This window comes from Lampetra fluviatilis, chromosome 55 (genome assembly GCF_964198595.1).
Source record: "Lampetra fluviatilis chromosome 55, kcLamFluv1.1, whole genome shotgun sequence".
Lineage (NCBI taxonomy): Eukaryota > Metazoa > Chordata > Hyperoartia > Petromyzontiformes > Petromyzontidae > Lampetra > Lampetra fluviatilis.
Window position 1 is genome coordinate 8,888,635 of NC_136329.1, and position 16,361 is coordinate 8,904,995.

The window sequence follows — 16,361 nt, forward strand, 5'->3', positions numbered from 1 at the left end:
GGGTATGTGTGTGGGTGGGGGGTGTGTGTGTGGGTGGGGGGTGTGTGTGTGGGTGGGGGGTGTGTGTGTGGGTGGGGGGTATGTGTGTGGGTGGGGGGTGTGTGTGTGGGTGGTATGTGTGTGGGTGGGGGGTGTGTGTGTGGGTGGGGGGTGTGTGTGTGGGTGGGGGGGGGGTATGTGTGTGGGTGGGGGGTGTGTGTGTGGGTGGGGGGTGTGTGTGTGGGTGGGGGGTGTGTGTGTGGGTGGGGGGTATGTGTGTGGGTGTGTGTAGGTGGGGGGTGTGTGGGTAGGTGGGGTATGTGTGTGGGTGTGTGTGTGTAGGTGGGGGGTATGTGTGTGGGTGTGTGTGTGTGTGTAGGTGGGGGGTGTGTGGGTGGGGTATGTGTGTGTGTGTAGGTGGGGGGTATGTGTGTGGGTGTGTGTGTGTAGGTGGGGGGTGTGTGTGTGGGTGGGGTATGTGTGTGTGGTGGGTGGGGGGTATGTGTGTGTGGGGTATGTGTGTGTGGTGGGTGGGGGGTGTGTGTGTGTGGGGTATGTGTGTGGGTGGGGGGTATGTGGGTGGGTGGGGTATGTGTGTGGGTGTGTGTGTGTAGGTGAGGCTCGTGAAGGACGCTACTGGGCAGTTGGAGGCAGTCGCCCTCCAACAACAACGGAGGGCGGAGGAGCGACGCTCACAACAACGAGCGGAGCGCCGGGTGGCTAAAGCACAGCAAGTTGGCACAGTAGGGGGCACAGGTGGTGCATCAGCCAGTCATCTCGGTCATCTCGGTCATCTCGGTCATCTCGGTCAGTCGACCCGTGGCACCTGGGTCTGCCCCGTGACCTCCTGCCAGCGGGCGTTCGACACTTCACGTGGCCTCAAGGTGCACATGGCCTGGCACAAGCGTCGTGGTGACGTCACCGCCACTTAGTGGCGAATGGCGGTTGTTGTTGTTGTAGGTGGGGGGTATGTGTGTGGGTGTGTGTGTGTAGGTGGGGGGTGTGTGGGTGGGTGGGGTATGTGTGTGTGTGAACCCATCCCCTCTACCAAGATGGCGTCGACGCGTCGCTTCCAGAATCCGTACCCCGACTACAGCGGGTCCCTGGTGCCGAGCTGCACGAGGGAGGCGCTGCTCCCCGTCGTGGCCGAGCTGGTGGACAGGGTCGTGTCCCACACGAGCGGCGCCGGAGGCCGCGGCAGCGGCGGCGGTGTCTACGTGGGGCCAGCGGGTGCGGCCTACATGCTGGTTCGGGCCCTAGACGCTGGCCTGGAGGCTCCGCGGGACGTGAGCTACCTGGAGACGGCGTGGCGGCTAGGCGAGGCCGGGCTGCGCGGAGTCGAGCGGGACCCCGAGAGCCGGGCCTCCTTCCTGCTGGGTCTCGACTAACACTCTATCGTCTCACGTCTCTCTGTGTCTCTCTGTGTGTCTCTTTGTGTCTCTCTGTGTCTCTCTGTGTGTCTCTGTGTCTCTGTGTGTCTCTGTGTGTCTCTGTCTGTGTGTCTCTGTCTGTGTCTCTGTGTGTCTCTGTGTATCTCTGTGTCTCTGTGTGTCTCTCTCTGTGTGTCTCTTTGTGTCTCTGTGTCTCTCTGTCTCTCTGTGTGTGTCTCTGTGTATCTGTGTCTCTCTGTGTCTCTGTGTGTGTCTCTGTCTTTGTGTCTCTCTGTGTCTCTGTCTTTGTGTCTCTCTGTCTCTCTGTGTCTGTCTTTGTGTCTCTCTGTGTCTCTGTGTGTCTCTCTGTGTCTCTGTGTCACTGTGTGTCTCTCTGTGTGTGTCTCTGTGTCTCTGTGTGTCTGTGTCTCACTGTGTCTCTGTCTGTCTCTGTGTCACGGTGTCTCTATCTCTGTGTCTCTGTCTGTCTCTGTGTTTCTGTCTCTGTGTGTCTGTGTGTCTGTGTCTCTGTGTCTCTGTGTGTCTCTGTGTGTCTCTCTGTGTCTCTGTGTCTCACTGTGTCTCTGTGTGTCTCTCTGTCTCTCTGTGTGTCTGTGTGTCTCTCTGTCTGTGTCTCTGTGTGTCTCTGTGTCTCACTGTGTCTCTGTCTGTGTCTCTCTGTGTCTCTGTCTGTGTGTGTCTCTGTGTGTCTCTCTGTCTCTCTGTGTGTCTGTGGGTCTACTTGAGTCTGTGGGTCTCTGTGTGAGTCTGTGTGTCTCTACGTGAGTCTGTGGGTCTCTGTGTGAGTCTGTGGGTCTCTGTGTAAGTCTGTAGGTCTCTGTGTGAGTCTGTGGGTCTCTGTTTGAGTCTGTGGGTCTACTTGAGTATGTGGGTGTCTGTGTGAGTCTGTGTGTCTCTACGTGAGTCTGTGGGTCTCTGTGTGAGTCTGTGGGTCTCTGTGTGAGTCTGTGGGTCTCTGTGTGAGTCTGTGTGTCTCTACGTGAGTCTGTGGGTCTCTGTGTGAGTCTGTGGGTCTCTGTGTGAGTCTGTGGGTCTCTGTGTGAGTCTGTGGGTCTCTGTGTGAGTCTGTGGGTCTCTGTGTGAGTCTGTGGGTCTCTGTGTGAGTCTGTGGGTCTCTACGTGAGTCTGTGGGTCTCTACGTGAGTCTGTGGGTCTCTACGTGAGTCTGTGGGTCTCTGTGTGAGTCTGTGGGTCTCTACGTGAGTATGTGGGTCTCTACATGAGTCTGTGGGTCTCTGTGTGAGTCTGTGGGTCTCTGTGTGAGTCTGTAGGTCTCTGTGTGAGTCTGTGGGTCTCTGTTTGAGTCTGTGGGTCTACTTGAGTCTGTGGGTCTCTGTGTGAGTCTGTGTGTCTCTACGTGAGTCTGTGGGTCTCTGTGTGAGTCTGTGGGTCTCTGTGTGAGTCTGTAGGTCTCTGTGTGAGTCTGTGGGTCTCTGTTTGAGTCTGTGGGTCTACTTGAGTCTGTGGGTCTCTGTGTGAGTCTGTGTGTCTCTACGTGAGTCTGTGGGTCTCTGTGTGAGTCTGTGGGTCTCTGTTTGAGTCTGTGGGTCTACTTGAGTCTGTGGGTCTCTATGTGGGTCTGTGGGTCTCTGTGTGAGTCTGTGGGTCTCTGTGTTCAATGTACACACACAGAGACCCACAGACATCCAGACCCATAGAGATACTCACAAAGACTCCTGGTGAAGGGCAACACCAGTGACGATTATTTGAACCGGTCCTGGGCCTCCCCTAAGTAGACTCGGCCTCAAATGAGTGCCCGGTGCGGTGTGTAGTGAACATCGCCACTGGGGGAGACAAAGGCGGCCGGGCGTGGTGCTGGCCACCCACCCCCTCTGTGTGTGCCACAGTGCCGGTAGCCTTCATAGGCGCTGCTGCTACTCGCTAACAGCCCTTGCCCCTCCAGTCTGCTACAGGCTACACGGGGGATCTTTGTCTTTGTGTGTTCATAGGCGCTGCTACTCGCTACTGACAGCACTTGCCCCTACAGGCTGTTAGAGGCTACACGGGGGGTCTTTGTCTTTGTGTGCTACTCGCTAACAGCACTTGCCCCTTCAGTCTGCCACAGGCTGCACGGGGGATCTTTTTCTTTGTGTGCTACTCGCTAACAGCACTTGCCCCTCCAGTCTGCTACAGGCTACACGGGGGACCTTTGTCTCTGTGCGCGTGTGTTGCAGGTGGAGCTGGCGTGTACGTGGTGCTGGCCATGGTGAGCCTGCGCATGGGGCAGAGGGAGCGTGCGCTGGAGTTTGCGTCGCAATACGCCGCTCTTTACGAGGTGAGTAAGTGAGTGAGTGGGTGGGTGGGTGAGTGGGTGAGTGGGTGAGTGGGTGGGTGGGTGAGTGAGTGGGTGGGTGAGTGGGTGGGTGAGTGGGTGAGTGGGTGAGTGGGTGAGTGGGTGAGTGAGTGAGTGAGTGGGTGGGTGAGTGGGTGGGTGAGTGGGTGGGTGGGTGGGTGAGTGGGTGGGTGGGTGAGTGGGTGGGTGGGTGAGTGGGTGGGTGTGTGAGTGGGTGAGTGGGTGGGTGGGTGGGTGAGTGGGTGGGTGGGTGAGTGGGTGGGTGGGTGAGTGGGTGGGTGTGTGAGTGGGTGAGTGGGTGGGTGGGTGAGTGGGTGGGTGGGTTGGTGAGTGGGTGGGTGGGTGGGTGAATGGGTGGGTGGGTGGTTGAGTGGGTGGGTGGGTGGGTGAGTGGGTGGGTGAGTGGGTGGGTGAGTGGGTGAGTGAGTGGGTGAGTGAGTGAGTGGGTGGGTGTGTGGGTGAGTGAGTGGGTGGGTGAGTGAGTGAGTGGGTGGGTGGGTGGGTGGGTGAGTGGGTGGGTGGGTGGGTGGGTGGGTGAGTGGGTGGGTGGGTGGGTGAGTGGGTGGGTGGGTGGGTGGGTGGGTGAGTGGGTGGGTGGGTGGGTGAGTGGGTGGGTGGGTGGGTGAGTCGGTGGGTGGGTGGGTGAGTCGGTGGGTGGGTGGGTGAGTGGGTGGGTGAGTGGGTGGGTGAGTGGGTGGGTGGGTGGGTGGGTGGGTGGGTGAGTGGGTGGGTGGGTGGGTGGGTGAGTGGGTGGGTGGGTGAGTGGGTGGGTGGGTGAGTGGGTGGGTGGGTGGGTGGGTGGGTGGGTGGGTGGGTGAGTGAGTGAGTGAGTGGGTGGGTGAGTGGGTGAGTGGGTGGGTGAGTGAGTGGGTGAGTGGGTGGGTGGGTGAGTGAGTGGGTGAGTGGGTGGGTGAGTGAGTGAGTGAGTGGGTGGGTGAGTGGATGGGTGGGTGGGTGGGTGAGTGAGTGGGTGAGTGGGTGAGTGAGTGGGTGAGTGAGTGGGTGAGTGGGTGAGTGGGTGGGTGAGTGGGTGGGTGAGTGGGTGGGTGGGTGGGTAAGTGAGTGAGTGGGTGGGTGGGTGGGTGAGTGGGTGGGTGGGTGGGTGAGTGGGTGGGTGGGTGGGTGAGTGGGTGGGTGGGTGGGTGAGTGGGTGGGTGGGTGGGTGGGTGAGTGGGTGGGTGGGTGGGAGTGGGTGAGTGGGTGGGTGGGTGAGTGGGTGGGTGAGTGGGTGGGTGGGTGGGTGGGTGAGTGAGTGGGTGAGTGAGTGGGTGAGTGAGTGGGTGAGTGGGTGGGTGAGTGGGTGGGTGAGTGAGTGGGTGGGTGGGTGAGTGAGTGTGTGAGTGAGTGTGTGAGTGAGTGTGTGAGTGAGTGTGTGAGTGAGTGTGTGAGTGAGTGTGTGAGTGTGTGAGTGAGTGTGTGAGTGAGTGTGTGAGTGAGTGTGTGTATGTGTGAGTGTGTGAGTGAGTGAGTGTATGTGTGAGTGTGTGAGCGAGTGAGTGTGTGAGTGAGCGAAGTGAGCGTGCGAGTGTGTGTGTGTGTGAGTTGAGTGAGTGGTGCTGACAAAGGCGGCCGGGCGTGGTGCTGGCCACCCACCCACTCGTGTGCCACAGTGTCGGTAGCCTTCATCGCTGCTGCTACTCGCTACTGACAGCACTTGCCCCTACAGGCTGCTACAGGCTACACGGGGGACCTTTGTCTTTGTGTGTGCAGGTGTGTGTGCAGCCGCGCTTCCTGCCGTGTGGCTCCGACGAGCTGTTTGTGGGGCGCGCCGGGTTCCTGCACGGAGCCGATTACCTCTCCAGAGAGCTGGGGGTCCCAGTACGCACACACACACACTGACACACACACACACTGACACACACACACACACGCAGAGACTTACACACACACACAGACACACACACACCTACACACACACACGCAGAGACTTACACACACACTGACACACACACACACACTGACACACACACACACTGACACACACACACACACGCAGAGACTTACACACACACACACAGACACACACACACCTACACACACACACGCAGAGACTTACACACACACTGACACACACACACTGACACACACACACACTGACACACACACGCAGAGACTTACACACACACACAGGCACACACACACCTACACACACACACGCAGAGACTTACACACACACTGACACACACACACACACTGACACACACACAGATACTTACACACACATGCGCAGAGACTTACACACACACACATACAGACTTACACACACACACACACAGATACTTACACACACACACACACAGATACTTACACACACACAGATACTTACACACACACAGATACTTACACACACACACACAGATACTTACACACACACACACAGATACTTACACACACACAAATACTTACACACACACACACAGATACTTACACACACACAGATACTTACACACACACACACAGATACTTACACACACACACACAGATACTTACACACACACAGATACTTACACACACACACACAGATACTTACACACACACACACAGATACTTACACACACACAAATACTTACACACACACACACAGATACTTACACACACACACACAGATACTTACACACACACACACAGATACTTACACACACACAGATACTTACACACACACACACAGATACTTACACACACACACACAGATACTTACACACACACAGATACTTACACACACACACACAGATACTTACACACACACACACAGATACTTACACACACACAAATACTTACACACACACACACAGATACTTACACACACACACACAGATACTTACACACACACACACAGATACTTACACACACACAGATACTTACACACACACACACAGATACTTACACACACACACACAGATACTTACACACACACAAATACTTACACACACACACGCGCAGAGACTTACACACACAGAGAGCTGGGGGTCCCAGTACGCACACACACACACACCTACACACACACACACGCAGATACTGACACACACACACGCGCAGAGACTTACACACACACATAGACTTACACACACACACAGATACCTACACACACACATACAGGCTTACACACACAGACTGACACACACACAGACTGACACACACACACACATACTTACACACACAGAGAGCTGGGGGTCCCAGTACGAACACACACACACACCTACACACACACACAGAGACTTACACACACACACAGATACTTACACACACACAGATACTTACACACACACACACCTACACACACACACGCGCGCAGAGACTTACACACACACAGGCTCACACAGACACACACACACAGATACTTACACACACACACGCGCAGAGACTTACACACACACACACACACAGACTGACACACACACACAGATTGACACACACAGACTTACACACACACACAGACTGACACACACACACAGATTGACACACACAGACTTACACACACACACACAGACTTACACAAACACACATACCTATACACACACACAGACTTGCACACACACACACACACATACTTATACACACACACATATCTCTCCGTGTGTCTCTCCCCGTGTCTCTCCGTGTTTCTCTCCATGCGTCACCCCGTGTCTCTCCGAGTCTCACCCCGTGTCTCCCCGTGTGTCTCCCCGTGTCTCCTCGTGTGTCTCCCCGTGTCTCTCCGTGTGTCTCCCCGTGTGTCTCTCCGTGTCTCTCCCCGTGTGTCTCTCTCCGTGCGTCACCCCGTGTGTCTCCCCGTGTCTCTCCCCGCGTGTCTCTGTGTCTCTCTCCGTGTGTCTCCCCGTGTCTCTCCGTGCGTCACCCCGTGTCTCCCCGTGTCTCCCCGTGTCTCACTCCGTGTGTCTCTACGTGTCTCTCTCGGTGTCTCACCCCATGTGTCTCCGTGTCTCTCCGTGTCTCTCCGTGTCTCACCCCGTGTCTCTCCCCGCGTGTCTCCCCGCGTGTCTCTACGTGTCTCTCTCGGTGTCTCACCCCATGTGTCTCCGTGTCTCTCCGTGTCTCTCCGTGTCTCACCCCGTGTCTCTCCCCGCGTGTCTCCCCGCGTGTCTCTACGTGTCTCTCTCGGTGTCTCACCCCATGTCTCTCTCCGCGTGTCTCCGTGTGTCTCCCCGTGTGTCTCCCCGTGTCTCTCCGTGTGTCTCCCCGCGTGTCTCACCCCGTGTCTCTTCCCGTGTCTCTCCGTGTCTCCCCGTGTGTCTCCCCGTGTCTCTCCGTGTGTCTCCCCGTGTCTCTCTCCGTGCGTCTCCCCGTGTCTCTCCGTGTGTCTCCCCGTGTCTCTCCCCGCGTGTCTTCGTGTCTCTCTCCATGCGTCACCCCATGTCTCTCTCCGTGCGTCACCCCGTGTCTCACCCCGTGTCTCCCCGTGTCTCCGGCTGCGCAGGTGCTGACCCGCGATCAGATAGCGTGCCTGTGCAGCGTGATGGTGACGTCGGGGGAGGAGTACGCTCGCTCCACGCACAGCGCCAGCCCCCTCATGTACGCCTACTACGGCACAGAGTACCTGGGTAGGCAACTCACTCACTCAGTCAGTCACTCGCTCGCTCACTCACTCACTCAGTCACTCACTCACTCAGTTACTCACTCAGTCACTCACTCAGTCACTCGCTCACTCACTCACTCAGTCACTCACTCACTCACTCAGTCACTCACTCACTCACTCACTCAGTCACTCGCTCGCTCACTCACTCAGTCAGTCACTCAGTCACTCACTCAGTCACTCACTCAGTCACTCGCTCGCTCGCTCCACGCACAGCGCCAGCCCCCTCATGTACGCCTACTACGGCACAGAGTACCTGGGTAGGCAACTCACTCACTCAGTCAGTCACTCGCTCGCTCACTCACTCACTCAGTCACTCACTCACTCAGTTACTCACTCAGTCACTCACTCAGTCACTCGCTCACTCACTCACTCAGTCACTCACTCACTCACTCAGTCACTCACTCACTCACTCACTCAGTCACTCGCTCGCTCACTCACTCAGTCAGTCACTCAGTCACTCACTCAGTCACTCACTCAGTCACTCGCTCGCTCACTCCACGCACAGCGCCAGCCCCCTCATGTACGCCTACTACGGCACAGAGTACCTGGGTAGGCAACTCACTCACTCACTCAGTCACTCGCTCGCTCACTCACTCACTCAGTCACTCACTCACTCAGTTACTCACTCAGTCACTCACTCAGTCACTCGCTCACTCACTCACTCAGTCACTCACTCACTCACTCAGTCACTCGCTCGCTCACTCACTCAGTCAGTCACTCAGTCACTCACTCAGTCACTCACTCAGTCACTCGCTCGCTCACTCCACGCACAGCGCCAGCCCCCTCATGTACGCCTACTACGGCACAGAGTACCTGGGTAGGCAACTCACTCACTCAGTCAGTCACTCGCTCGCTCACTCACTCACTCAGTCACTCACTCACTCAGTTACTCACTCAGTCACTCACTCAGTCACTCGCTCACTCACTCACTCAGTCACTCACTCACTCACTCAGTCACTCACTCACTCACTCAGTCACTCGCTCGCTCACTCACTCAGTCAGTCACTCAGTCACTCACTCAGTCACTCACTCAGTCACTCGCTCGCTCGCTCCACGCACAGCGCCAGCCCCCTCATGTACGCCTACTACGGCACAGAGTACCTGGGTAGGCAACTCACTCACTCAGTCAGTCACTCGCTCGCTCACTCACTCACTCAGTCACTCACTCACTCAGTTACTCACTCAGTCACTCACTCAGTCACTCGCTCACTCACTCACTCAGTCACTCACTCACTCACTCAGTCACTCACTCACTCACTCACTCAGTCACTCGCTCGCTCACTCACTCAGTCAGTCACTCAGTCACTCACTCAGTCACTCACTCAGTCACTCGCTCGCTCACTCCACGCACAGCGCCAGCCCCCTCATGTACGCCTACTACGGCACAGAGTACCTGGGTAGGCAACTCACTCACTCACTCAGTCACTCGCTCGCTCACTCACTCACTCAGTCACTCACTCACTCAGTTACTCACTCAGTCACTCACTCAGTCACTCGCTCACTCACTCACTCAGTCACTCACTCACTCACTCAGTCACTCGCTCGCTCACTCACTCAGTCAGTCACTCAGTCACTCACTCAGTCACTCACTCAGTCACTCGCTCGCTCACTCCACGCACAGCGCCAGCCCCCTCATGTACGCCTACTACGGCACAGAGTACCTGGGTAGGCAACTCACTCACTCACTCAGTCACTCGCTCGCTCACTCACTCACTCAGTCACTCACTCACTCAGTTACTCACTCAGTCACTCACTCAGTCACTCGCTCACTCACTCACTCAGTCACTCACTCACTCAGTCACTCACTCACTCACTCGTACCCTACCCGTACTCGGCCGGGTACGGGTAGGGTACGAGTACGGCCGGGTACAGGTAGGGTACGGGTACGGCCGAGTACGGCCGGGTACGGGTAGGGTACGGGTAGGGTACGGGTATGGGTAGTGTACGGGTACGGGTAGTGTACGGGTAGGGTAGGGGTACGGGTAGGGTACGGGTAGGGTACGAGTACGGTACGAGTACGGGTATGGGTAGGGTACAGGTAGGGTATGGTACGGGTAGGGGTGGTAAGGAATCAAAACCCGTTTGCGACCTCTGCCACTGCACCACCGCTCCCCCCCCTCAACTCGCTAACAGCACTTGCCCCGACAGCCCATTAGAGCAGTGGTCGGGACCTTTTCGACTGGGAGAGCCATAAAAGCCAAATAATTCTAAATATATTGCATTGAGAGCCATGTAGTATTTTTAACGTATAATAAATTAAAAATGTCTTACTTTTAATGCGACTTCTGGTGCTGCATGGTTTTGCTGATGGCCTTGTCGTCTGGTTCGTAACGTGGGCATCGAGGCCCCGTGACCCGTGACATTTCTCTTCAAAAACTAATTTCTGTTTACTTTAAAACGACACGGTACCATTAAGCAACATCACAAGTATTTTAAAATCAGTTCCAAACTGATTTTGTGTATTTTTGTTTTTCAACTCAAAAATTGTCTGGGAGCCATATGCCGTCACCGGAAGAGCCACATGTGGCTCGCGAGCCACAGGTTCCCGACCGCTGCATCGGAGGCTACGCGGGGGAACTCTGTCTGTGGTGCAGGGGCGGCCCACTCACTCACCCACTCACCTTCACACACGCCTCACACACACGCCTCACACACACACACGCCTCACACACACACTCACTCACACACTCACTCAGTCACCCACTCACTCACCCACTCACCTTCACACACACACGCCTCACACACAAACACGCCTCACACACACTCACACACTCACTCAGTCACCCACTCACTCACACACTCACTCAGTCACTCACTAACACACTCACTCACTCTACCACACAGCACTTGCCCCGACAGTCCGTCACAGGCTACACGGGGGACCTCTGTCTGTGGTGCAGGGGCGGCCCACTCACTCACCCACTCACCTTCACACACACACGCCTCACACACACACATGCCTCACACACACACTCACTCACACACTCACTCACACACTCACTCAGTCACCCACTCACTCACTCACTCTACCATTCACTCACTCACCCACCCACTCACTCACTCTACCATTCACTCACTCACTCACCCACTCACTCACTCACCCACTCACTCACTCACCCACTCACTCACCCACTCACTCACTCACTCACTCACTCACTCACCCACTCACTCACTCACACACTCACTCACTCTACCACACAGCACTTGCCCCGACAGTCCGTCACAGGCTACGCGGGGGCCTCTGTCTGTGGTGCAGGGGCGGCCCACGGGCTGTGCGCGGTGCTGCTGGCGCTGCTGTGCCACGTGGAGGTGCTGGACGGGCGGCAGGCAGCGCTCGTCTGGGGCGCCGTAGACTTCCTGCTGCAGCTGCAGGGGCCCGAGGGGGCCGCCCCCGGGGCCGACAACTGGGCCCCCGCCATGGGGGAGGGGCGGCCGCGGGTGGACGCCGAGGAACTGGTGCACTGGTGCCACGGGGCGCCTGGTACGGCGCTCGGTCGGTCGGTCGGTCGGTCGGTCGCTCGGTCGGTCGGTCGGTCACTCGCTCGCTCACTCACTCGCTGAGCCACTCGCTCGCTCGCTCACTCGCTCGCTCGCTCAGTCGCTCGCTCGCTCACTCACTCGCTCGCTCACTCGCTCGCTCGCTCACTCGCTCGCTCGCTCACTCGCTCAGTCGCTCGCTCACTCGCTCGCTCGCTCACTCACTCAGTCACTCACTCACTCGCTCGCTCACTCGCTCACTCACTCAGTCACTCACTCACTCGCTCGCTCACTCACTCTCTCACTCACTCTACCACTCACTTACTCTACCACTCGCTCGCTCGCTCATTCACCAACTCGCTCTACCACTCACTCCCTCCCTCCCTCCGACCCTGACGACGCCTGCTGCTGCTGCTGCGGCTGCGGCTGCTGCTGCATATTGGAGTGTGCGTCTCTCTCACCGTGTTCCACGGGGGTTTGTCTCCGGGTCCTCCGGTTTCCGCTCCCACATTTAAACCCGTCGCCCACGCGGCGACGGCGACGACGACGACGCTGAGCCACGTGACCTAGCTGAGCCACGTGACCTAGCTGAGCCACGTGGCCTAGCTCAGCCACGTGACCTAGCTGAGCCACGTGACCTAGCTGAGCCACGTGGCCTAGCTCAGCCACGTGACCTAGCTCAGCCACGTGACCTAGCTGAGCCACGTGACCTAGCTGAGCCACGTGACCTAGCTGAGCCACGTGACCTAGCTGAGCCACGTGACCAAGCTCAGCCACGTGACCTAGCTGAGCCACGTGACCTAGCTGAGCCACGTGACCTAGCTGAGCCACGTGACCTAGCTGAGCCACGTGGCCTAGCTGAGCCACGTGACCTAGCTGGGCCACGTGACCTAGCTGAGCCACGTGGCCTAGCTGAGCCACGTGACCTAGCTGAGCCACGTGACCTAGCTGGGCCACGTGACCAAGCTGAGCCACGTGACCTAGCTGAGCCACGTGACCTAGCTGAGCCACGTGACCGAGCTGAGCCACGTGACCTAGCTGGGCCACGTGACCAAGCTGAGCCACGTGGCCTAGCTGAGCCACGTGACCGAGCTGAGCCACGTGACCGAGCTGAGCCATGTGACCTAGCTGAGCCACGTGGCCTAGCTGAGCCACGTGGCCTAGCTGAGCCACGTGACCAAGCTGCCATCTTGCGTCACGGCATCTGAGTGTGACACCACGCTCGCCCTGACAAAGATACATTTCGATGTAAAGCTTTCGTGACTGCAGCAGGGATTCGCCTTCTTGGTTCTTTCGGTAAAGTCACGTAGAAGGGAAGTAATAAAATAATAAAAATAAAACATAATAAAATATTTTATTATGTTTAATGAAAATAATAAAATAAAACTTAATCAAATGTGAGAATTATTTTATTGTGTTTTTTTAAAATTATTTTATTACTTCCCTTCTACGTGATGCCTTTACCGAAAGAACCAAGAAGATGAAAGATACATTTTTACCGATTTCTGCCAACCGCTACCCCCCCCCCCGTGCCCCCCCCCGTGCCCCCCCCCGTGCCCCCCCCCCGTGCCCCCCCGTGCCCCCCCCCCCGTGCCCCCCCCCGTGCCCCCCCCCCCCTAGGAGTGGCCCACCTGTTTGTGCGAGCGTTTGCGTCTTCGCGAGAGCCACGCTTCCTGCGTGCGTGCGAGCGCGCGGGGGAGCTGGTGTGGCGCAAGGGGCTGCTCAAGAAGGGTCCCGGCGTGTGCCACGGCGTGGCCGGCAACGCCTACCTCTTCCTGCTGCTGCACCGCCTCACCGGGGAGCAGAGGCACCTCTACCGCGCACAGAGGTTGCACAACAACACACACACAGCACACACACACACACATACACCACACACACACACACCACACACACACCGCACACACACACAGACACACACACAGCACACACACACACCCTACCTCTTCCTGCTGCTGCACCGCCTCACCGGGGAGCAGAGGCACCTCTACCGCGCACAGAGGTTGCACAACAACACACACACAGCACACACACACACACATACACCACACACACACACACCACACACACACCGCACACACACACAGACACACACACAGCACACACACACACCCTACCTCTTCCTGCTGCTGCACCGCCTCACCGGGGAGCAGAAACACCTCTACCGCGCACAGAGGTTGCACAACAACACACACACCGCACACAATACACACATACACACACACACACCACACACACACCGCACACACACACACCACACACACACCACACACACACACACCGCACACACACCACACACACACACACCACACAGCACACACACACACACATACACCACACACACACACACCACACACACACCGCACACACACACATCCTACCTCTTCCTGCTGCTGCACCGCCTCACCGGGGAGCAGAGACACCTCTACCGCGCACAGAGGTCGCACAACAACACACACACAGCACATACACACACCACACACACACCACACACACACACACCACACACACACCACACACACACCACACACACACACACCGCATACACACAGCACACACACAGCACACACACACAGACACACACACACACAGACACACACACACACACATTCACACACACAGCACACACACACCACACACACCACACACACCACACACACACCGCACACACATACACCACACACACCACACACACACCACACACACCACACACACACACACACCACCCACACACACACACACCACACACACCACACACACCGCACACACCACCACACACACACCACCCCATCCACCCGTGTCCCCCCTTGACTCCTTCTCCCCGCGTCTCCCCCTCTCTCCCCCTCTCTCCCCGCGTCTCCCCGTGTCTCCCTCTCTCCCCGTGTCTCCCTGCGTCTCCCCGTGTCTCCCTCTCTCCCCGTGTCTCCCCGCGTCTCCCCGTGTCTCCCTCTCTCCCCGTGTCTCCCCGCGTCTCCCCGTGTCTCCCTCTCTCCCCGTGTCTCCCCGCGTCTCCCCGTGTCTCCCTCTCTCCCCGTGTCTCCCCGCGTCTCCCCGTGTCTCCCTCTCTCCCCGTGTCTCCCTGCGTCTCCCCGTGTCTCCCTCTCTCCCCGTGTCTCCCTGCGTCTCCCCGTGTCTCCCTCTCTCCCCGTGTCTCCCTGCGTCTCCCCGTGTCTCCCCGTGTCTCCCCGCGTCTCCCTCTCTCCCCCTCTCTCCCCCTCTCTCCCTGTGTCTCCCTCTCTCCCCGTGTCTCCCTGCGTCTCCCCGTGTCTCCCTCTCTCCCCCTCTCTCCCCGCATCTCCCCGCGTCTCCCCGCGTCTCCCCGCGTCTCCCCGTGTCTCCCTTTCTCCCCCTCTCTCCCCGCGTCTCCCCGTGTCTCCCTCTCTCCCCGCGTCTCCCCGTGTCTCCCCGTGTCTCCCCGTGTCTCCCCGTGTCTCCCTCTCTCCCCGCGTCTCCCCGCGTCTCCCCGCGTCTCCCCGTGTCTCCCTTTCTCCCCCTCTCTCCCCGCGTCTCCCCGTGTCTCCCTCTCTCCCCGCGTCTCCCCGTGTCTCCCCGTGTCTTCCCGTGTCTCCCTCTCTCCCCGCGTCTCCCTCTCTCCCCGCGTCTCCCCGCGTCTCCCCGCGTCTCCCCGTGTCTCCCTTTCTCCCCCTCTCTCCCCGCGTCTCCCCGTGTCTCCCTCTCTCCCCGCGTCTCCCCGTGTCTCCCCGTGTCTCCCTCTCTCCCCGCGTCTCCCTCTCTCCCCGCGTCTCCCCGCGTCTCCCCGCGTCTCCCCGCGTCTCCCCGCGTCTCCCCGCGTCTCCCCGCGTCTCCCCGCGTCTCCCCGCGTCTCCCCGCGTCTCCCCGCGTCTCCCCGCGTCTCCCCGCGTCTCCCCGCGTCTCCCCGCGTCTCCCCGCGTCTCCCCGCGTCTCCCCGCGTCTCCCCGCGTCTCCCCGCGTCTCCCCGCGTCTCCCCGCGTCTCCCCGCGTCTCCCCGTGTCTCCCCGTGTCTCCCCGTGTCTCCCCGTGTCTCCCCGTGTCCCAGGTTTGCGGAGTTCCTGTGGACCCCGGAGTTTGCGTCGGGGGCGCGCACCCCGGACGCGCCGCACAGCCTGTACGAGGGGCTGGCTGGCACCGCCTGCTTCCTGCTCGACCTGCTCAACCCGGCCAGCGCACACTTCCCCCTGTTCGACGCCTTGCTCTGAGCACGGCGGCACAACCACGGGGCACAACCACGGGGCACAACCACGGGGAACAACCACGCGGCACAACCACGCGGGAGAACCACGCGGGAGAACCACGCGCACAACCACACGGGGCACAACCACACGGCACAACCACGGGGCACAACCACGGGGCACAACCACACGGGGCACAACCACACGGCACAACCACGCGGCACAACCACGCGGCACAACCACGCGGCACAACCACGCGGGAGAACCACGCGGGAGAACCACGGGGCACAACCACGGGGCACAACCACGGGGCACAACCACACGGGGAACAACCACGCGGCACAACCACGCGGGAGAACCACGCGCACAACCACGGGGCACAACCACACGGGGCACAACCACACGGCACAACCACACGGCACAACCACACGGCACAACCACGGGGCACAACCACGGGGCACAACCACACGGGGCACAACCACACGGCACAACCACAC

At 58.6% G+C, this 16,361-nt stretch overlaps 1 protein-coding gene across 1 annotated transcript; it reads left to right on the plus strand.

Annotated features, from left to right (window-relative positions):
- The first annotated feature begins 1,006 nt into the window (after positions 1 to 1,006).
- Positions 1,007 to 16,026, plus strand: LOC144949915 (lanC-like protein 3). The gene is made up of 7 exons (XM_078879901.1): positions 1,007 to 1,356; positions 3,545 to 3,645; positions 5,374 to 5,481; positions 8,078 to 8,201; positions 11,493 to 11,717; positions 13,334 to 13,715; positions 15,732 to 16,026. Exons 1-7 carry the CDS (start codon positions 1,032 to 1,034, stop codon positions 15,889 to 15,891), a joined length of 1,425 nt encoding a protein of 474 aa, XP_078736027.1. The 5' UTR covers positions 1,007 to 1,031; the 3' UTR covers positions 15,892 to 16,026.
- The last annotated feature ends 335 nt before the right edge of the window (positions 16,027 to 16,361 follow it).